This window comes from Octopus sinensis, linkage group LG4 (genome assembly GCF_006345805.1).
Source record: "Octopus sinensis linkage group LG4, ASM634580v1, whole genome shotgun sequence".
In the NCBI taxonomy this organism is placed as follows: Eukaryota; Metazoa; Mollusca; class Cephalopoda; order Octopoda; family Octopodidae; genus Octopus; species Octopus sinensis.
The window spans coordinates 90,138,330-90,163,041 of NC_043000.1; the positions used below are offsets into that span (position 1 = coordinate 90,138,330).

At 35.8% G+C, this 24,712-nt stretch overlaps 2 protein-coding genes across 3 annotated transcripts in view; one reads left to right on the plus strand and one right to left on the minus strand.

Annotated features, from left to right (window-relative positions):
• Window positions 1-22,472, minus strand: part of LOC115210320 (regulator of nonsense transcripts 1) — a 70,309-nt gene extending 47,837 nt beyond the window's left edge. Inside the window, exon 1 of one of the 2 annotated variants that reach the window (XM_029778845.2) lies at window positions 21,629-22,472. In XM_029778845.2, coding sequence (XP_029634705.1) covers window positions 21,629-21,811 — 183 coding nt within the window. In that variant the 5' untranslated portion in view covers window positions 21,812-22,472. The remainder of the gene's footprint in view (window positions 1-21,628) is intronic. The other variant, XM_029778844.2, reaches the window with a different exon arrangement.
• Window positions 22,473-22,525: 53 nt separating this feature from the next.
• The window catches only part of LOC115210323 (poly(A) RNA polymerase GLD2), a 30,357-nt gene continuing 28,170 nt past the window's right edge, over window positions 22,526-24,712 (plus strand). The window contains exon 1 of the mRNA XM_029778849.2: window positions 22,526-22,682. The gene's annotated coding sequence lies outside the window, so the exon portion shown is untranslated. The remainder of the gene's footprint in view (window positions 22,683-24,712) is intronic.

Below are 24,712 nucleotides of genomic sequence, written 5' to 3' on the forward strand. Positions count from 1 at the left end.
TGTGGCACCTTGAGTGTCTTCTATGGAGTGTTTGTGTATTTGCCTCCTTGTCTTGATATTGTATGATTGTTGTAAATTAATAGTTCTCAACTGCGGGCCCATGTAACCGGGGTGGGGGGACGTAAGAAAAACAGTAAATTGAGGACCCACAGTAGTATATTAAGGGTCTATGAAAAAATTTTGATTTAGACATCTTGCAAGATTTACATGGTTCGACCTACAAAAGTGAATGTGTGTGTGACAAAATAAGAATTTTGAAATAAATATTTGTAAAACGATAGTGCATCAGCATGGCTGCAGCTCTGAGCTGAAACTACAGATAAAAAAAAAATTGTTTTTAAACACTGGATGGCTATGCAAATCCACCAGAGTAAAATAGTAATCAAAGGAGTCCACAAGTAAAAAAAAATAGTTGAGTTCATTTCCAATATTTTGCAGAAACATACCAGGGCATGGGAAAATACTAGCTTGCTTGGAAACAGGTGGGGGCTGGCAAAAGGAAGGGCATCCAGCTACAGAAAATCTGCCTCGATAAACTCCACCCAACCAATGTAAACAGTGGACATTGACAACACAAATACCCACATCCCCAACTACAATCTCTTACATTACTCCAGATGATGAAGAGTCATGTGGGTAGGTTAATATTCTAGTACACCTTTCTCAAAGGAAAGAAAAAAACTGACAAAGTTATTCAAGAGATTAAACTGATCTGTGAGCTGCTTCACAAGGGGACTATTTTCTAACCCAAAAACATTCACACATAAATGAGGCTATTCCTAAAATTATGTTAGCCATCATGGGTCAATACCAGAAAACATGGCATAGATACCATAATTATAGTTTAACATTTATCAAATGAACACTAATTATAAAGAAAAATATTACTTTAAAATATAACAATATTAAAAAAGAAAAAATGCAAAAATTACTGTTGGCTTTATATGAAAATTAGGCACACATACTTCCTGATATAGATATATAGATTTATATACATAGATAACTCTACACACACACACACTCCGATTCTTCCTGTTTCACTTTGTGTGTATGTGAATAGTAATCATTTACTCAATACCAGCAACTAAGCACTCATCCTACACCTCTTCCCTGAAAAGCATGACTGAAGAAATCCACCTATCAGTTATCAATTCAAAACAGATAGCATACAATCAGGTAAATGTAAACTAAATTTTTATTTAACAATCCAGAGACTTCTTTGTGAAACCTCTAGTACTAGGACAGTGCTAGAATCAGAGTATATTTCACAAGTTTGCAAAGTAAATGTGCAGAAATGTTAACTTGTATGTGAGAAAGTCCTTAATGAGGGTTCAAAGAGTTTACATAAACTTGTGACTATAGTCGGGGAAAGGTACAGCTTGTACAAACTTCTCAATAAAGACTTGAAACTATTAACACTGCTGAAATTACCAAAGAATTAACACTTTAGCACTTGAACTGGCCATATCCAGCTCAAATATTCTACTTGTTTTATATTCAAACCAGTCAGATGTAGCCTCTCACACCAGCCCTATAATGTCATTCTAACAAAAAAAATCACCTCGTCTGAAATTTTTAAAGCTATGAGAATGAATGATGAATTCAAAATTATGTGACTAAATAAGCACTACATATGACAGAGTAATCTGAAGTGAAAGGGTTAATAAGTGGGAGACTTAATCCCACTGCTTGATTTAACACCTATTTAGCCCTGGGTGCATGCAATGAAGGTAGAATTCCAGTCAAAGTACAACTTCCACCTATTCTGCTAACCAGTCACAGATAGCAAATGCTGCTCCTCCACTAATTAAAAATGGGAAAAAAAAATCCCCACATATTCATTCCACTTTAGCACACTTTAACATGACTCCAATTTTTACATTGGAAAAATAAATATCATGCCAATTATATTAAATGCAGATCTCTCATGTACTGCAATGTCTGTTGTGCAATTCTCTGATGATTGGAAAAGAAGGCACACTAACAAAATGATAAACAATGGATTAGTTCTACTACACCTTCAAGGGAAGTAGCTCCTTGTAGCATAAGAGGGATTTTCTTTCGTGCTTGGTAAGATAAAGTGTTTAAAAAAAATAAAGGAAGTTAGTGGAGTAGCTGAAACAGCAGACTGTTAACCCAAATGGATCTTGGCATTAAGCTATATGTCACTCATTTTAAGTCCTCTGCTGCTGACGTCTCACCCTGGGTAATGCTGTCTTTTATTCCCTTAGTAGGTTGATAAAATAGCACCAGTAATATATTTGGGAGTGATTAAATATGTCATAATACCTATCCACTAATTTGTGGCCTTGACTTCATAATGAAATTACTATTTAACCTCAATTTTAATCATGCTAGTAAGAAGAGGATGCTTTTTCCAAAGCTGCACATTAATATACTGTTACAACAATCGCTTTCTTTACTGCCAACTATACTTCTTCAACTACTTCACTCGGTGAAGCAGTAATGGAACCTATTATTCAATCAAGTAGATTAAAACATGCAACTTAACCACCCACTATAGCCATTATGTGAACAAACAGGTTCACATAATGGATAACATAAACCTAACACCATGACCTGGTTATTGGGTGCACCGTGCAGAATTCATTCTGTTCCAGGCATACCCTCAGTTATTTTTCTTCTCACAGTCCCCATATAGTTAACTGCACCCATCCTATCAGTTTAAGGCCTGGTTCATTGTTCTCTCCTTAATGACTAACAGTCTTACTTTAATTTCACTATTAAAACACTGAAATGAGATACAAGGAATGTGAACAAAGTCTCTTCTGCTTTGATAAATGGGACAAAAGCATAGTTTATGCCATTAATATAACTCATAGCATCTCTCAAAATTTCAGAAACTAGCCTCACACCCCAACTTTTTTTCCTGTTTTCCTGCTCTGTTTGATTCGAATGCCTGCATTAGGATTCTTAAAATCCTGAAATCTTGAAAGACCATATTGAAAATGTAGTATTTGTTATTAAAATTATACCAGTTGCTTAGAAAAACAAAAACAAAATTAAAGGATGGAGAAACAATTACACAGCATGAGAATAACTAATCAAATTAAAGCCAACAAAGGATAAACACTACCAGTTTTCAAATTATATAAACAAAAACACACACTTTTTCTATTTTTAAGACACAAGGAAGGAACTCAGTAGTAAAAATAACAATATGACATGTAAAATACTTCTTGTGCATTAAAAACCACACCATCCTCACCATCATTTAACAATCATTTTCTGTACTGGCATGTGCTGGATAATTTGACAGGATCCAACCAACTGGAGGACTGTGGTGAGCTCCAATGTTGGCTTTGGCATGGTTTCTATGGCTGGATGTCCAATCACTTTACAGAGTGTGTTAAATGCGTTTTTTCTGTGACACCAGCATAAGTGAGGTCACCAAGTAACTTGCAAGACAAAGGAAAAAAGAAGACCCCTTGACTGAGTGGGGTTGTAAAAGGGGAAGTGGTTTTATGGCATGTATTGAGAGGCTAAAATATAATAGGACAAAAACAGGTGCCTTGTTATACAAGAGATACATAACTACTTTGAATTATATAGGAGCATGTGGATAGAGATGTTGTTACAACATACAAGAAGGTGAGTATAATAAAGAATATGGTCTGCAGACCAGAAGGGGAGGGTATGAGAAGGAGAGTGACATGATTAGCATTGAAAATTTTGCAGTACCATCCTGATGTAGAGAGATCTAATGAACCCACATCACATTAGCTTTTTGAGTTCAATGAACTCACTACTAGTACTTCACTATAATCTTATTATAGATGGGATTTAAGCAAAGTGAAGAATTTGAACCCAGAATATAAAGAGCTGGAACAGATACATGTCATCTCATTCGAAGTTCTAACAATTTTGTTAATTCATTGGCCTTCTATCAACCCATGAAAGAACTAGGGGCAAAGTTGACTACAGAGTAACCTGAACTCCATACAGAGAACTGGAAAAAATATTTCAAGGTATTTTATGTGACACACTAAACAACGCTATCAAGAGTTTTTCAATGCAACTTCAGCCTATTTTCTCAGAAAAATTTACATACTTCCTCTTAGTGATAACAGCTACTTCTGTATAAAAACAGTTTTGCACATTGACAGAGAGAGGGAGAGAGAGAGAGTACAAGTAAACCCAATTGGACAACTATTTATCTAGCCACTTTCACAAAACTTTGGTTCCTTTTGAAAATACTGATAAATAAGCATTACATTTAACAGAATAATCTGAAAGCTAAAGGGTTAACATAACCAATAGATTTAAAAACCAAAATTATGAAGGAGAGAGAGCACAACCTTTCTGTACCACACACATAACAATAATAGTTTGTTTGCAATATTTTGCATCAACTTTCGAATTGGTCGGCTTTGCTAGTTTGTGATTGTGTTAACCTCAGAGCTGCATGGTTTTGGGTTCAGTCCCACTATGTGGAACCTTGAGTAAATATCCTCTATTATCACTCTAGGACAATCAATGGTTTGAGAGTAGATTTGGTAGAACTGTATAAAGCACATCATAAATTAGGGAATATGTAGCTGAATGATTAGGAAGCTAACTTTCCAACCATGTGGTTTTTGGGTTCAATTTCACAGCACAGCACCTTGGACGAGTGGTCCATCTTGATAAACTAACATTTGGGGAACTAAAAACAGTAAAAAACAACTTGATTTATCTAAGTAACCAAAAAATATGGGAATGATATCAAATTGAACCAACAGAGAAGCTATTCCATAAAAATCATGAACCACTTGGCAAAACACACACACACTGAAGAAGCTGATTTTTCAAACTAAGCCTAAAAGCGTTTTTATTTGACTTTTGATACTAATCTAACTGACACTGGTCCTAGTTAAGTAATAAGATGAACATAGTAGTCTTTGATGAAGGACCCTGAAAAGAAAGATATGCAGAAAGACCCAGGTTATAAAATCTGATCTACTAAAACAAGTGCTCGAAGGAAAAGAAACATTAACAATACTTTCACTTTTGAAAAGATTTTCATGTTAAGCACAAAACCTGATTTAAGTTAATCATGGTGGAAGAGTAGGGGTTAGTAGTAACTGTAAACTTTTATGAGTGTATTTAACTCTTTAGAATTTAAACTAACCTTATCCAGCCCAAATATTTTATCTGTCTTATGTTTGAACCAGCTATAATTGAGCCTCTCACACTTTACCCCACAATATCATTCTAAAAATAAAATATCCTATCAAAATCTCTAAGGTATGAGAAAATGCATGATTAATTCAAAACAATGGGTACAAATAAACATTACACTTGATAGAATAATGCAAATGTTAAAGAATTAACTGAGAAATTGGTATAATCTATTGACTGCAGTTTGGGAGATGGAGAGAATTTTTTATTTCTTTTTTTATTAAATGGCTTAACTCAAGAAGGGTACTGATCGTGACTCTTCCCAGGGTCTGTGTCAATGATGAGTGATTTATCCTCTCAGACTGGAAACTGGCTCAAATATTCTCAGTAAAGTGGAATTCCCTATAAGATACCAGAGGGCAAATTGTCTTATTGAAGTTTAAAACTTTCATTCAAGAATTCTAAAATAAAAAAGAAACAGCAATGTTGGAGAAGTACCGATGAACCATATCTACCAAGATGTTTGAGATAGGAGACAAACTTTAAGGGTTCAACAGAGACAAAATAAATGTCATTTTCACAAGAGATTATGTCTCATCATTAATGTCCACTTTTCTGTGCTGGTGCCACATAAAAAACACCCGGTACACTCTGTGGAGTGGTTGGCATTTGAAAGGGCATCCAGCCATAGAAACCATACCAGAACAGACAATGGAACCTGGTGCAACTCCCAGCCTTACCAGCACTGGTCAAACTGTCCAATCCATGCCAGCATGGAAAACAGACATTAAATGGTGATGATAATTTTCCACACCAGATGGCCTTCCTGTCACTAACCCTAATTTGTTACCAAGTAATATTACCCCTATGGCCAGGCCAGATATATTTTTGACAGAGGATTGGAAATGAATACCAGCTTGTATGATGGTGATAGTTGCTTGCAACCATCATGTGATGTCATGACAAAGAAACACAGAGTAAGCTTCTATTAACTTCCATCTACCAAACCCATTTACAAGGCTTTGGTCAGCTCAGAGGTATAACAGAAAATATTTTCCCTAAGTGCTATGCAGTGAGACTGAACCACTCAACCACATACACCCACACCTGTGCATACAGTTTTCAAAGTTAAAGAGACGTGATGAAGTGTCTAACTATATGCTGTTTAGGGTAGTTGTCATTTACAGTGAACACATGGGTCTTGCAAGTAATGAATGTGCATGGACAATAAGCATCAAAAAGATAACAGAAATACATACAGTATACGAAGGGTAAGGAGACGGTTGCTGAAGTAGAGATGAAAGTTTGACAGGTGTTCTTCAAAACATAAAAATGTGTGATCATCAGCATCACATTTTCCATGCTGCATGGATGGATTAATCAAAAAGTTACCAATACATCTTCAGTCAGATGCTTTTTCTCTTACCAGCCGGCACTTATTTTACAAGTAATCTATTTTCCATTCCACAGATACTCACATATCTGCTAATCTATAGGGCATTTGTTTACTGGAGAATATAAATAATGCCATTGTTTTTTGTTTAGATGGTATGAAGACTCACAAAATTGACATTTACATGCGTGTTTTGTGCGTGCATGCACATATATGTGTCTAAGTGTATATATCTTTTATCTGTTACTTGTTTCAGTTGTTAGACTGCGGTCATGCTGGAGCACCACCTTGAAGCTATTTAGTCAAATGAATCAACATAAACCAACACTGGTTGTCAAGCAATGGTGGGGGACAAACAGATATACACATGCCCACAGATGTGTATGTCTGTGTGTATAATGGGGTTCTTTCAGTTTCTGTCTACAAAATTCACTCACAAGGATTTGTTGGCTTGAGGCTATTATAGAAGACACTTGCCCAAGGTAAACATGTATATATGCATATACATATATAACATCAGTACAGTTTCTGCTAATCAATTTAACTCATAAAGCATTGGTTGACTTGAGGCTATAGCAGAAAACATTTGCCTAAGACATCACACACAGGAATTGAGCTCAGAAGCACATGTCTGTGAAATGAACTTAGTAACCATAGAGACATACCTACACCTATTATGTTGGTATATACACTCATATGTTGCATACAGATAAGATGTTTCTGTAATTATCTGACTTCAACTTTAATTCAGTTTAGTTTCAATTATGGAGCAAGATGGTACCTCAAGATTATTCTCAGAGAACTTTCAACTTCAATTTTAAGTTAAGCAATTTTGCCGTAAGAGAGGATACAAGGGCATCACAGTATATAAATTAGAAAATTTGATGTGCAAAACATTTAGTCTTCTTACTGCTAAAACACCATAATTGCAATTACTAATCTAGCAAACTCTTAATATTAGTAAATTAAAATAAGGCAGTGAGCTGGCAGAATCGTTAGCACACCAGTCAAATTGCTTAGCAGCAGTTTGTCTGTTGCTACATTCAAATTCCGCAGAGGTCAACTTTGCCTTTCATCCTTTCAGGGTTGATGAAATAAGTATCAGTTGATACTCAGGTTGATCTAATCAACCTATCTCTCCTCCAAAATTGCTGACCTTGTGCCAAAGCTTGAAAGCAGCATTAGTAAATTAAATAATGAAGCTGGCATGGCTGTGTGGTTGAGAAGTTTTCTTCCCAATCAAATAGTTTCAAGTTAAGTATCTCTGTGTGACACCTGGAGCAAGTGTTCTCAATGACAGTGTTTGGACAATCAAAGCCTTGTGAGTGGACTTGGTATACAGAAACTGAAAGAAGCCCATTGTATGCAAGTGTGAGTGTATATATATTTGTCTTAATATCTGTGATGGTTGTAAACAAGCATCATCATAACCTTTTCTACTATAGACACAAGACCTGAAATTTGGGGGGTGGGCAGTTGATTAGATTAACTCCAGTATGCAAGGATGAAAGGTAAAGTCAACCTCGGCGGAATTTAAAAAGACAGATGAAATACCGCTAAGCATTTTACCCAGCATGCTCACGATTCTGCCAGCTAAGCAATGCTCGTTTCCAGTTTTTCATGAAAAACATCTGGCCATGGGGAAATATTACCTTGCTTGGAAACAGGTAAAGGTCAGTTAGAGGAAGGGTATCTGGCTTTGATACAAACAAGGATAAAAAAGTGGACATTAAATGACAATAGTTGCATTTTGCTTTTGAAACTGAAACATGAAAACAACTTTGAGTCACAGATCTTCAAATCAACAATATACATTATCAAAATATTTATTCCCACTTAAACATGGATGTTCTTTTAGAACAAACAATATTGCGGTATATATCACGAGAAAAACTCTCATATTGGCTTTTGGAAATATAGCGTCTTGGTCTTGGAGATGGTGGGGATTTATCTCCACACAAGCGATATAAACAAGCATACATTTTGCACCAAAAGCCAATATGAGAGTCTCTCTCATGGTATCTACTGCTGTATAGTTTGTTCTGACAGAACATCCATGTTTTAAGTGGGGATAAATATTACCACTTGGTATCAATACTGCCTTTGTCACTAATATATACAGTAATATCCAAGTTAATTTGTTTCCAGAGACCACTCATAAGGCAGAGCAATAATTTCCCATAGCAGCAATATTATAAATCATAATTCATTCCCAGAAAGGAATTTTACCTTTAAAATTTATAAGGAGACCCCCTTTCGGTCATGAATGACCATGGGATTGCACCTAGAAAGTTACCCTCCGAGGCACAGGTCTGGGCAAGGTGGTTTATGGAAGGCCAGCAGTCACCCATGCATACCAGCCTCCCCTCTCCACGCCACCGATGTTATGTAAGGGAAAGGCAAAGGCCGATACAGCTTGGCACCAGTGATATTGCAATTCATTTCTACAGCTGAGTTAACTGGAGCAACGTGGAATAGTGTCTTACTCAAGAACACAATACGCAGCCCAGTCTGGGAATTGAACTCACACCCTCACGATCGTAAGCTCGGCGCTCTAACCACTGAGCCATGTACCTTCACTAAATTTATAATATCCATAAATAAATGGCAATAAAACAACAGTAGAATGTAAAGAATATTTTATATAAAGTAAAGAGAATGTCAAGATCAGTTATAATAAAAAATATTATTATAATCATTTTCTGAATCACTTTCACTCACACTAGACTCACATACACCATCACTTGTAGACTTCTTTTTAAAAAACAAGTCTAGAGTTGCTTGCTTAGAAGCTTTTTTCGCTCTCCATAAATTTCTCGGTAACATGCAAAAGCATTTGTTATAGTAGTAGCAACTTTTGCACTTCATTCAATATTTGGATCTTGTACTTGAAAAGTAAAACTCAAACTTGGAGTCTCATAAAGCAAGTCCTCATAAAGTGAGATATTACTGTAGATATCATTAGAATACCATCTGGTAGGAAGACAGACAAAATTTCTCCCAAGAAAACTTTAGATATGTTGGGACAGCTATGAAATTAATGTCTGGATTTGGGTCACCTTGTTTAAAGATGACAACCTACAAATTACTAGGTAATCATTCATAACCTTTTGATATTCAATCTCTGAGACTATCATGCCATCACTAGTTCTTCCATGCAAAAACCACAAGTGATCATATTTAAATTAAAACTTTCCATCATACATTGTATCTAAGGACCTTTTAAGTCATGTTCTAAACACCAGCTCAATATACCAATAAATGAACAAGTCAAGAAGGCTGCTTGTGTAGCTACAAGTTCACTTCACTAGCTAGAAACAGCAACCAAATCTCCCACTTAAACTATTGTCTTGAAAAAAGAAAAGGGTACACTAGGTCATGTAGTCCTCAGATAACCCTAAAAAAGGAATGGTAATGACTGAAATGCTTTTGATTGAATGCCTACTCAATCCAGCTGACCTGGGGTTAAAGGACAACAATAACCAGTGAATGGAAAAGTTGTCTGGCTAAATCTCACATTTCCATTATTTTCAAAAACTTGTTAGAAATATCGATCACAAGAGTTAAACTATCAAATATTTTTAATTTTAACAGAGTTGAGATGAACTTTTTGGTGCCAGTGAACGAAAAGAAGCAACAAAGAGTAAAGAGGACCTGTCAGTCTTGTTGGAGAGGGAAAACAATCCTACCAAGTCAGTGCCATAGTTTCAGATTGTGATGACTTGTCCAACCCATGTCAGTATGGAAATCATTATTGGTTTAACCCTTTAGCAGTCAGATTAATCTTGTAGCTTTGAGATTTTGATGTTGTGACTTTACTTTCAGAAATTTGAAATGATGGATCTGGCCAGTTTGAATATAAAACAGGAAGAATATCTGGGCTGGATTTGGCCAGTTAAATGTTAAAGGATTAATGACCACTTTTCCATATTCACATGGATCAGACAATTTTTTTGAAATGGATTTTCTACAGCCAAGTGCCCTTCTTGTCATGGACCCTCACCTGTTTCCTGGCATGGTAATATTCCCCATGACAAGACAGCAGGTAATGTCAAGGCAAGGAGACAATGTCACACACTTTCATCTCGCAAACCCTCAAGGTATTCATTGACCCAAGACTATAGGAGACATTCGCCCAATGTGCCATACAGTAAGACTGAATCCCAAACCACGTGGTTGGGAAGCAAGGTTCTTACCACACAGCCATGCTTGTGGATGTAAAATGAAGAGGATATTCTTTTCTTCTTTCATGTTACATGTAATTAATATTTCTCACATAACTACAAGCCAAAAACTAAGTATTATTCTATTCTCCACACTAACATCAGAAATGAATAAAACTGCATTCAAATCAAAGTAACAAGATAGTTCTTTCTTGTTGAATTTTATTCTCCAACTTACGTAGAGTATCTACCTACCCTATTGTAAACAAACCTGACTTTTGAATCAACAGGCATAATAGTTCAATTAAGGTATGCGAAGAGTACCCATTAAATCACTCCTCTTGAAATAAATGTACAACTGCTAATTGTAGCCATATAGTCCACTTACTCCTTATCTTCTTTCCCTGTACAGAGCAACAAATGGCCTCTGATATATCAACCTATCCTCACTCTACCATCACCAATGTTTAACTCTCTTTAAAGAACTTTGGCAATGGAAACTAAACATTTCTACAAGGTCCAAGTTTGGTTTTACAATTTAAAGGGAAAAAAAAAATAATGAACCTCAATTCCTTAAGAAACCTTTTAATTGTGCCAGAAATAGCATTATTTTAACATTCACATTCCATGCTTTGATGGGTAAGATGGAGTTTTTTAAAGTAGATTTTCTATAAATGGATACTCTTGTTGTCAACCCTTATCTTTTCCCAAATAAGGTAATATTTCCCCCATGGTCACAGAATCTTGAAAAAGAATGACAATGTTTGTATGACAGTGACATTTATTTACAACTATCAACACCATGTCAAGACAAAGAGAGAGAAACAAACACATTTGCCAAAGTGCCATGCAATGTGATTGAATGCAAAACCTATGTGGTTGGGCAGTCATCTTAACTCTACAGCCAAACCTATGTCCATAATTAATAATGAAAATTGACTTATAAATCCTAAAGATTCATTGCTTTGTTAATTATGCACTGTGAAATAAATGAGAATATCTCCATCTCAACAGTCAGCCATAGATAACTCCTCAATAAAAGAAATGCCAGCAAAAAGACTCACTCTATAACTAACCCTTGCAGAAACGGGCCAAAATACAGATAGCATGTTTGACCTAAATCCATGTGTTGGTATGCCAATGCCTCAGTGATTTCAGTTGAATAATAACTAAAAACTAGCCAGCCATACTCTATGCCTCTGCTTAGCATATTCTTTGAGTAGGTTTTGAAAGTCTTCAAAAAAAAAATTTTTTAACAAAAAAAAGAAAAAAGATGGAATATTTTGCAATATCATCAATGTTTTAACATCCATTTTCCACACTCAAATAGAATTTAATAGATTTTTTTTAATCACATGTCCTTCCTGTTGCCAACACCCACTGTTTCCAAGTAAGGTAATATTTCACCATCTCATGATGTCAAAACAAGGAGACTACCACACACACACACACACACACACACAGGGGCTTCTTTCAGCCTCTTTCGACAAAATCCACTCACAAAACTTTAGTAGACCTGAAGCTATTGTAGAAAACACTAGCCCACTCTTTGTGCCACACTGTAGGACTGAATCTAAAACCATGTAGTTGGGAAGTAAACTATGTACCACACAACCATGTTGATAACTATACTTTTAATGTCTTGTCTCGAGACAGCATTCACCCGGGGTGGGTTGAGCTGGCTTCATTCATCCTCAATGCTGCATCTCTCACAAACACCAACCAGACCTGGCAATTTGAGGCTAACGACCGCGTGATCTCCAACCACTCTTTATTCCAGCAGCGAATACCGCAGATATGGGGACCTAGGTTGGGTTCCAGATCAGCCTTGACTGTCATCAGCCAGGTTTTTCGTTGTCCACCTGAAGGGGAACTGGGACAATTGCTTCGTAGATGAATTCTGGTTGATGACGGAAGGAGGTGATTTTGCACTGGTGTCGCACCGAATTGTTGGAGACAAAGTAATGCCATCGGATATGAAGGATGTGGCGTAGACAGGTAATCGAAGGATTCTAGTTGTTTAATATCTTCCACCCTCATTGGCCATGACTCGCTGCCATAAAGGAGAATCGTTTGCACTAGTGCTTGACCAAAGCTGTGCATTGAAGTCAGTTGGTGAGCGAAGTCGATTCATATACATCGCACCTTCTTCAACGAATTTTAATGTCTACCCTTCCACAATGCAAAATCACCTAAGAGTGCTTTACAAATTTAAAGTCATTTCATATACCAGAAGATGTACTGTTGGAATATAGGTTCGATACTAAATTCATTTGAAGTCCCCATTATCACACGGAACATGTTGCTTGGCAGTATGTACCCAACAAATCAAAAGTTTCAAGTTCATATTTCACTGGCTTTGTTTACAGTAGTGTCTTGAGAAAAGGCATGATCCCAACTTTTCATTCTTTGCAAATTATAATTCTAACATTTTTTGCCTAATTTATACAAAAGAAATAATAAAAAATGAGGATATGAGGTTTCTGGAAGTATTGTTGAAATCACTCTCTTCAAAGACCCCAAATTCCTTTAGAGAATTTCAAGAGAAGAAAATGCTTAGTTAGGAGCATAAACAGTTAAAAACACACATTAAACCCTTCATGAAAAACTTTTGATGTATCTCATATCACTAGTTGCAGGTGTGACAGTATGGTTAAAAAGCATACTTCCCAATGATGCAACCTTGGGCTCACTTAGGCAATTCTACCGTAGTCAAGAACTGGCCAAAGCTGTGTGATTGGATTCAGTAGACAGTAATTGGAAGAAACTAATTTTGTTCCTAGACTTCTATGAAAAACCTGTCTGGCCATGGGAAAATACAAACCATGTTTGGAAACATGGGTTGGTAAGCGGAAGAGCATCTGGCCTTAGAAAATTTGCTTCAACAAATTTTGTCTGACCCATACAAGCATGGAAAAATGGGTGTTCAATAATATTTTAATAAGGCACACTTAAAATCTTTAATTAACATACATCATTTGCTTGTGTTTTGTAGTTTCTTGTGCGTTCTGTCAACAAAAATTGCCATCTTATATTGTTTCCAGTTTTTATATAGGAATGAGTTAGTTTTTTGATAATAGATATTTTGATAACTTGCAAGAAATTCTCAAACTATAAGATATTAACTTTTTCAAATGACATTCCTGTGCAAACCATGTCTAATTTTTATGAGTGGTAGTTAAAACCAACTTCATAAAAGGTAACAAGTTATCTCTACCACCCTTTCTTTCTTTCTTGTTGAGGTAACCATGTATCTTGACACCAAGACACCTATTCCTGTCCTTAATACTTTAGCCTCCCAACTCCTGTCACAAAGCCAGGTCCCTCAATACTGCACCTCCACTTTGGCAAAGAGTCTTGTATATTACTTTATAACCTCACTAGTGCTGGTGTTATAAAAACAAAAAAAAAGCAACCTATAGCACTTAGTCAGCATTAGGAAAGAAATCCAGCTGTAGGAAGCATGCCAAAGCAGGTAGAATATTTGGAACTAATAAAGGCCAGTTTAAATGCTAAAGGGTTAAGAACCAGTCCACTAGGTGGGTCCTTATAATTAAACCATACCCAGCATAACCACAATCTAATAACTGAAACCAGTAAAATGATACATAAGCCCTGACATCACATGGTAGTTGTAAATGAGTGTCACTATAATGCAAGCACTATATGTGAAAACATGTTTGGACATGGTGAAATATTTATGTTGGAAACAGGTGAGGATTGGCAACAGGAAGGGCACCCAGCCACAGAAAATTTGCTTCAGTACATTCCAACCTATGCAAGTAGATGTTAAAATGATAAAATTAGACTAGATTGAACCCACAGACATTTATTTTGCACAAGATTCAAACAGTCAACTGCTACTCTTTTGTGGTTGAGTAAAGCCACATTGATTATAATGACCCCAATGCTTATAACCTTTGGGAGATGAAAGGCAATTCAGAAACATAGAAGCATCCATGTAACAAAAGCCATTTTCACCTATGCTCAACCAATTCTATCAGAACTACTTTGATGTAAAAAAAAACAAAACAATTATCAAACTTCTTTCATTATGTGTCTAGAGATACTTCCAATTTGCTTACAATTCAAACAATATTTAAGTTGTCTAGATGACTAAATTCAAATATCATTTACAGTAAAATTGTAGTTTAATAAGCTGAAAGAGCTCATACCAATAAAATGCACAGGCAATTTCGACTGAAATACTGATTTACCCAAGCTACTCTAGCAACACCACTGTTTGTTGTATTCACCTACAAAGCATTGAGTCTCTACTGCTTTCTTCAGGATACAAGCACCTCAATGTCGGCAATGTTTGAGACTTCTTTTAAGTTCTCTATAGTATATTTCAAACTGATCTGAGCAGTTAGAGTTCTGAAATGCCTTAAAGGGAAAAAGTAAACATGCTTTCTTCATCATCATGTAATGTCCAGTTTTCCATGCTTGAATGGGTCAGACAATGTGTTGAGGCAGATTTTCTACAGCTGGTTTGGTCTTCCTATTGCCAAACCTCACCTCTTTCCTTGCAAGGTCATGATTTCCACAAAAGACTGGAAATGAAGATTGCTTGTATCATAATGATATTCATTTACAGCCATCACACAAGACAAGGATGCACACATACACACATATACATGAACTTCGTTTCCATCTACCAAATCTTTGGTCAGCCTGGGCTATAGTAAAAGACACTTGTCCAAGGTGCCAATCAACAAGATTGAACCTGAAACCATATGGTTGGGAAGCAAGCTTCTTAACCATGCAGCCACACCTGCCTCTTGATGTTGCTACTATTACTACTCCTACTACTAAAATGTTTTACTGAAATTAAGTATTCCTTAGCATCTCCATGCAAACTTAAGCCTCTCAGAAGATAAACTGGTCTTTTGGGAAATGGTTTTTCACTGGACCAATGACATTCATTTAACAACCAACTGTTGGGTTGTCCGGAAAGTTCATGCCAATTTATAGTAGCTTACCTTTCGACTTATTTTAGAACATGGTTGAGTCCATAAAATAGGATTTGACTACACCTCCATTTAGAGCACAGTTTAAGTTATCTTTTCATGGAAGAAGGTCTATGTTCCTATAACCTGTGTTAATTCTGTAGCCCTTTAAAATGGAAGATAAAGTTCATTTTCGGCACTTGATGCTTTTCTTTTTCCTTAAAGGGAAAAATGCCTCACAAGCAACGAAAGAAATATGTGCAGTTTACGGTGATGTTTCTTTATCCGAAAGAACTGTACAGAAGTGGTTCGCAAGATTCCGAGTTGGAGATTGTAGCCTTATTGATAAAGAGCGATCAGGCAGACCATCCACTACAGATGATGACCAAATCAGGTCGCACAACCCGAGAATTGGCAGAAAACCTCAACCTTTCAAAATCCGTCGCTCATGAGCACCTGGTAAACCTTGGGTACACAAATCGCTATGATGTTTGGGTACAACATGAGTTGAGTGAGAAGAACCTTTTGGATCGCATTTCCATCTGTGATTTACTTCAATGAAAACGCGCCTTTTTTAAAGCAAATTGTGACAGGTGATGAGAAATGTATTATCTACTGAAAATTTCAGAGAAAGCAATCCTGGAGTAAGCAACATGAGCCATCCATAGCCACCCCAAAAGCGGGTCTTCAACCTAAAACAGTCTTGTTTTGTGTCTGGTGTGATTGGAAAGGAATTCTGTACTATGAGCTTTTCCCAAGTAACCAGACAATTCTGAGAAATACTGCACACAACTGGACGAGTTAAAAGCAGCAATTCAAGAGAAACGTCCAGAATTGGCCAACAGGAAGGGTGTTGTTTTCCAACATGATAATGCAAGACCAGGCAAAAATTGCTGCAGCTCGGCTGGGATGATACCCCACCCTCCATTTTCACCAGATATTGCTCCTTCAGATTTCCACTTATTCAGGTCTCTGCAGGACAGTCTTAATGGTAAAAATTTCAATTCCTTGGATGACGTAAAAAGATACCTTGATGAATTCATTGCCACGAAACCACCTCAATTCTGGGAAGAGGGTATTTTCAAGTTAAAGGAAAAATGGAGACGCCTTGTGCAACTAAATGGTTCACATTTGGTTGATTAAAAATGTAATGGCAAGTATTTATTGACCTTTTTCTTTCCTTTAAAAATCGGTACGAACCTTCCGGACAACCCAATATTTACCTTGGAAAACACATACCAAGCATTATTACTGGAATGTACTGGCATTGGTATTTAATTTCAGCATCAATCATTTTAAATATATCAAATAAATTGCTGTTAGAGGTATAAAAATAAGAATACATACAAATGTGTTACAATAGTAAATAACAAGGAATGGTTGTTACGAAAATTATTCTAGAGCGAGACGTTCACTCCCTTTTTTTTGTTGTTTCGTGTTATTTTTAGCCAATGAGTGAAGATTGCACACCACCTAACAACCAAAACATTAATAAACTGGATGGAGCTGGAAGCAGTCCAAAGATCATATCATGAAAGTCAATACTTTCTCCCTCTATTTACATTATTTTGATACAAGACACATGGAAAACAAAATCCTCCCTAAGGCCTCGGGGGGGGGGATACTAAGTTTCTCAAACCCAAAGGGGCTGTCGAAATAATTCGTGTTCAATACTTCTTGTCGGAGGAAAACATGAGGTTTAGAGAAACAGGATTAAGTAAAATTAGAAGTGTTTAAAATATTATAAACGAATCATATCACTTGTAACAAGAAATTAAAATTCGGGGACCTTTTCTGAGGGGTATAAAACCTAATGACATTCCCAAAATCTAATGTAATCAGTTGTTTACACTTTATTGAGTAGGGGTTCTTGGAAAAAGAATGCAAGCGCACACTATAGAAAGTTCGGTATATCCAATCGGTTACGTCCATATGGTAGATAATGACCTCTGACCAACGCTAAACGAAATAATTCTTTCGGTCTGATCGCCAACACCCAGCTAACCCATCAAAGATGGATGGCACCGTTATGGCAGGAAGGTTGGCATCGCCGCCGACAACTTACACGAGGGTATATATATGTGTGTATGCACTGTCGAAATATCACTCTCTTTAACAACACTCTTATCTATTGAAAGCCTACAAGAGTTTCAAATACTATCGATATATTTAAGTTCTATAAAAATCCAGAGAGGATAAATAAAATATATCATAACCACAAATATTAAGACTTTCAAAAAAACAATCACTTATATTCCAATTTTATTATTATCCTATATAGTAATTACAGTTAATTTATATGTGCTAAGTTAAATCGACGGTACATACCGACAGCGATCTTAAAACTGAAGTCCAAACCTCCAGATCAATTTTCATTTCGAAGACAGAAAAATGAAACGTTATGGATAACAAATCAATTTATCCATCTTCTCGCTAATACTGAAAATTTATTTGCATATATTTAAATTATTATTTCATTTAATGCTGTAAATTTGAAAGAATCCTTCACGACTATATAATGAAACTAATGAGTTTCATTTTCTTTTTTTTTTTCGTCGTAGAAAAAAAAAATTTCTAAGACACCAGTTTTGTAACACATAATGGGTATTTCTCCTTGGCTATTAGAAATATATGTAAAACGTCAAAAAAAGAAAAGAAAACTAATCGATGAAAGGTTGAGAAAGAATTTCAACTAGGGTTTTGTACCATGTGGCAAAAAGAAATGGCCGCCACCATTTGTGTAATGAAATATGTCAGTTGCAGTTACTACATTTCATTAATAAACTGACCGTTCATTATTGATCTAATATAGATCATGATAACAGCACTAAGTAGGATAATGTAATAAATGTGGCGAAGGCTGTTTCCTCTAGACAACCTTGAACCTTGCCTCCACGTGTAAGATCGAACAATATTTACAATTGACACACTAACTACAAGAAACCAACGATATTTTATAGTTGTGAAAAAGAGACCAGAGTTACGAGTTCTAAAAAGATAAACATGGAGCAGCTAACCCCCATTAAAATCACGTCACAACAAAAAAAAAAACGGGGGGAAGGTCACATTCGATCAGACAGGAATAGATATAACGAAGGACAGGATGGCTATGGCTGGAACGCTTTTCGTCAAAGCTAGGTTGTCTTATCGAGCAGGATTGACATGGAGCAATATGGATAACTTTTAGGTGGGCCAAGGTTTAAAGTGAAAATCGAGAAACGAAATTTCTGAAACTCCGTTCACTCGCGACTGAACACACGCAAAATACGAAACAAACTATATTAGTCCTATACCCATTCACTTCTAGTGTGTGTGTGTGTGTATATATATATGAATAAGTATGAAATAGAATATGCACTAACACTGTAGATCATAACAGTAAAAGAGGAGGGGGTATGATTAAATTCCAAAAATAAAAACCAGTGGCAGTAACGAAACGAAACGAAACGAAAGAAGCAATGTCGAAAATAGTTAAATTGTTAAAAAAGTAAAACACCAAATCAATTACATAAACCCCAGTATAAACTCGTTCATCTCAATATATATATATAACAAAGAACACTATTGCTGGTTACATTCTATATATTATATAACTGATTTCTAAAGACAAGGCCTCAAATTATGAGAAGGGAGGTCCTTTCGACGAATCAATCTAGACAGAACTATTTTTATTTGCCAACACAGACCGCCACTACTTCCCTCATATTTAACTACTGCTTCGTTTTGTGTGTGTGTATAAAAAATTGTTGGTGAGCTAAACTTATTTCGATCCGAGGTCACCAAGATCTACTGTGACCGAAGCAGTGCTGTTGAAATAATTTAACGAGTACTTTATCTTGTATATGTGAAAGAAACAAACACAAGAACATTATACATACAAATATATCACACACGCAAATTAGAGCAAGAAGAGGAGGGGTAGAACGAGATTTCAAGTGGTACTTTATATTATCGAACCCGGAAGAACGGAAGGAAAAAAATCGATCCCTGCGGGAATTGAACTCAGAACGTCAAGACATCTAAACATATAGCAAACCATTGGTGTAGGGGAATGCTCTACAGGTTTGCTCGTTCTGCTAGAAAAAGCAATCAATTCTTCCTCAAACTAACTCCTACCGTCTAAGCAAAAGGACACATTGTATAATGTAGTACTACAAATACTCTCCGAAAAAAAAAATGTGGAGTGGTCACGGCTAGACAGCTTTTTAACAGTTGTGTCAATCAGGGAACATGATGTGGGGCTAAATAAGGAATGTCTCACTAGGCTAGGCTACGCCCTTTTATATTAGTAGTCTTGGCGGGATTTGAAATCATAATGCAATGACATGCAGAATATAACTTCAAATAATAGGACATGGGAACTTTAAAATAAATAATTAAAAAATGGAGGGGAAGTGGATAGAAAAATAGTCAAAATTTGTATATCTCGACTCCGTAAATAGTTTACTGAGTTTTTTTTTTATTATTTCGTTTGGCTTTTTTTTTACAGACGTTTCGGTGGATTATTCTAGAGAAATTATATTTCGATTATACCAGTTCCTTGCTAATATATGTCTATATTAAAAAAATATTACGCATTTACTTTCCATGCGGCAACCAACCTATTTTCAATTTAGTGTGTGTGTGTGTGTATGAACAAATATAAATTAGTAAAAAGATATGGCACACATATCCCAAACTTTTCCAGCTGTTTGAAACAAAAATTATCTTGAGTAAAACTTGGAGGGAGAACAAAAGTGAATATATCAGAGTAATTTAGAATAACCGATGTAGAGAGGGGAAAAAAACAGGAATAAGAAATGAATAAGAAAACAATCCGTCTCTTATAGATTGATATCTTATTTTACAGGGCACGAAAATGTCTGTTGTAATGTTGAAAGCTTTCGCCATGTACAACACTCGTCAACGAAGAAGGCCTATATGTGGTTGCTAGAAATAACAGCTAAATATCCTTCTAGTAATATACAGTCTTTAAAAAAATACTTTGAATAAAGTAATCATATAAAATATATCGCAATAAAAGCTGAGAGGGTCACGATTGGAAAATTCTTTGAACACAGGTCGGTCTACTTACTGGATAAGAGGGGCTAAAGCAACTAAATTTTCTATTAATTCAAAACCAAATAGAAAAAAATTGAAGTCTTTTCAATATATTTAAAATAGTCTACCATTACATATTAATAGCTTATATACTTAATTCTTACGCAAACCCACCACACAACCCATTACTATATATATAAAGTTTATACAAAACCCGGGATTGCAATAAATTATTTCACAGGGATTGAGGTACATGTGCACCTCGAGCCGCATCTGTGTGTGTGTGTGTATATATATATGTGTGTGTGTGTGTGTTCTCCTTGAGAACTAAAGATAAATTAGATTAGGTTTATATCGGGTTCATGATTATTTTTAATATTTTATAAACTAGTCCAAAAGTTCAGAACAGGGTAAGGAAACCGCATGAGAAAAAAAAACATACATACACGTGTGCATACGTATATTTAGATGTATAAATACGCACACAAATATGTATATCTATGTACCTATATTCACGTGTATATCTATACATACATGCATGCATGTACATACACGTGTGCACATCTGTTAAGATGTATAAACTATGTATATAATGCCTTGTATATATATATATACGTGCGCGTAAATTATCATCTCCCATAGACAAGCATGTGAGTGTATATATTACATACACGCACTCAACGGATTGTACACCATATAATATTTAGAGCTTGATGCAAGAAGCTTTCAAAAAAATTATAAAATAAAAAGAAACCATGTGTTAGATGTTGGTATATTTCTTAGCCAATGTCCTGACCATGGCGCTCACGTATACACACACACACACATATATATATATATGTATATATATATATATATATATATATATACACACACCTCACATACATACACACTCACATAGACAAATATAAAGGGCAGAGCAAGGAAAAGAGACATTGTTGAGACAGTAAATTAGAAATAACCTGGCTCTGGCTGTGTCCTCCATCCAATTGTGAAGCCTGCGTCTGGGATTGAGTCTGAGAGGGCAGCGTGAAGTCTGTAAAGTAAAAGTCTGATCCTTGTGTGTCGGCACCCAAATGATCGGTTTCTTCAGTGTCTAAGAAGGAAAGGGTTTGAGAATTTGGGCCGTACGTGTCAACACTCATGGCGACTTAATTGCAGGAAGAGAATAACAAAAAAAAAAAAAAGAAAATTCTTCGCAGATTTTTGAAAACTGTACTTTTCTTGCGTGTCTTTTCTTCTTATTCTCGGGTTCGAGCATAACCCATCACACAGAAAATATAAGCGCAGAAGGAAGAGAAATTATATTGAAATATTGAAAGGTTGCTTGAAAATACATGGCGTATTTCATAAATATGCCTGTTCAAGTATCATATAAGCATGAAACTATTACTGGCAATTTCAGTTGAGTATTAAACTGATATATATGTGTGCGTGTGTGTACTGAATCTGGTCAGGTTTGTCTTCTTTTCTTATCTTATCTTGGAGCAGTTAATATTTAGCTTCACAGAAATACATTTGTGTGTGTGAATGTATATGTGTGTGTGTATATATATATATATACATATATCTATAGCTGGATATGCACACACACAGAGGCACAAATGTGTGTGGCTATATCTATGGATGTGTGTATTGTATGTGGTTAGCGATTTTTCCAATTTGTTTTTCTTCTTCTTCTTGTGTATATATGAGAGTGTGCTGTAGCAAATTTTGGTTATCTTGGAGCAGTTAAATATATTGTTTTGTTTGTTTTTGAATTCAGTGGCGTTCCGCAGAGGCACAACCCTTTCCACAGCTGAATGTTGACGTCATAATACTCATCAATCGGTGACGTCGTCGAAACATGTGCGCATACAGTGATGACGTAGACACCGTCTAACATTCACCTCGAGCCACCGAGTCTCTTTAGAAGAAAGTTGTTTGTTTGCGTGTATGTATGTTTTTCCTTCTACTTCACATATCTTCCACATTCAGCTGAAGCAACGAGACAGCTAAACTCGATCTTATCTGATGGTAAGTTTACTTCTAATAAATATTACAACATAGCCTTTTATTAGTAAGGATTAAAATGAATATAGGTTTTAGAGTCCCTCTTTTATCGATTATAAGAGGGACATAAGTTATATGTTGGTTTAATATATTATTGTATTTATGTAATAAAATTTGGCTAAAAGCAAACAAACAAACAATTAGTGTAACTCATTAAAAGTAATTACGATACCGTCGAAGTATACTCTTCACGTTCTAGTTGAAACCTTCTCCCGGAAGGTAAACCACACCTCGTCTCTGAAGTATAGTGGGGCATGGCATTTTCACTTTTGAGTTTTCATTCCGTGGATAAATATTAACCGAAACGAGAGGTTGCAAACAATTTTTTTAACCCCGTTATTTTAGATATTTATCAACTTTGTATGTGTGTGTGCAGATATATATATATACACGCACACATGAATTCTCCCTTTTCTGTTAAAAATAAAATAGACGTGAACTTGCCCATTTGAAACGCTAAATTCAACCGTATCCATCCCTTCTTGACCTATGTTATCTCAATCTATCTATCCATCGACTTTGAAGTTTCGCCGGCAACAGCTTCTCGGACCCTATACTCACACCGAGTATTTATTTTTTTCCCCAGCGAATGTTATTTACTCTCTTTAATCCAATTTTAAAAACACATTTTATATATAGGTTATCTTTCGATAAAGTGAAACTATTTCCTTCGGCAATTTCTGAGAAAATCTTTTATAAACTTAAAGAATGCTGGTTTGACCTGTATCCCATCCATATTTACATCAGCTATATATGTACGTATTTCTCGGTGTTCTAATAAATTATCTTAGCATTATAAAGGAAAAAATGTTTTGAGCTTTATTCCTCAATTCGAACTTGCCTCTTGAACCTGGCTTTATAGCCAGTCACCCTGTTTGACACCACCAGCAGACACCTAAAGGAGTCCCACTATTGCCAGTATTCGGGACAGGTATTTAGTTTGAGGATATCTCTAAGTCCCTCTAGAAGGTCAGGGTCACTGCCAGTCTCCTGGCTAAAAAAGACAAAAGTTTAATGATAAAAAAACAAACTGAAGCGTAATTCTTTTTCATTTTGTATGTGTAAGCTTGTGTCTGTGTAAAGTTCGCTTTTCATTTAGAGGTTCCGGGGTTCGATAACACTGCGCGGCATCTTGAATATGCCACTGTAGCTTTTGTTGACCAAAACTTTACGAATTAAAATTATTTGCACGTGGGTGTAATTAAAAGAGCGAACTCACTGTGACAGTCTCAAAGTTGGCCCTTAAGAAGTGCAATTCTCTGTGGAATACTCAGCTACTTTGCATTATAATAATTCGACGAAATGGTACTGCCATTGATGGAACCACTAAAATCCTCATTCATTGAAAATGAGAAATCCTTTCATCTATTTATATGCTTCTAATTTGAAAGATTACGTTTGTCACTTATATCTACTGTCATGAGTAAAATGCTTAATTTTTACTGTTAAACCATACGAGAATTAAACTCCAGATCTTAGCCATTAGAGTAGTTTCACAACATTTTGTCTGCCAATGTCTGAGCTTCATATCTTGCTTCAGGTGTTAGTTCTAAATCATCTTCAACATCTCTGAGTGTATTTTGAATGCAGTTATAGCCATCAACGAGAGTTTCAACAGCATTAGCTCTTGCTGACCAACGAGTTTCGGACAAGGTCTTCAAAGTTAATTCTCCTATTTTCTTCCAATAGTTTCATTGAATTTGCCCATCAGTGTGTCAACGCAGCAAAAAAGTGTATACCTTTTGTATGAAGCCAATATAGCCAACAGCTTCAACAGAGTAAGATGCACTATCATGTCTAAAAAGATCCAATAAATTAGCAGCACAGAGAATGAAAATTGTAACCAAGTTCTTTTTCCTTAAGTCTGGCTCATATTGCTGTGATTGGCTATATTACTGGTGCTGTCATAGGACTGTTCTGCAGTCTTCAAAATTTATACTGTATTTTTAAAGAAATTCTAAGACAGATGTGGCCAATACTCCAGAACCAGTCTG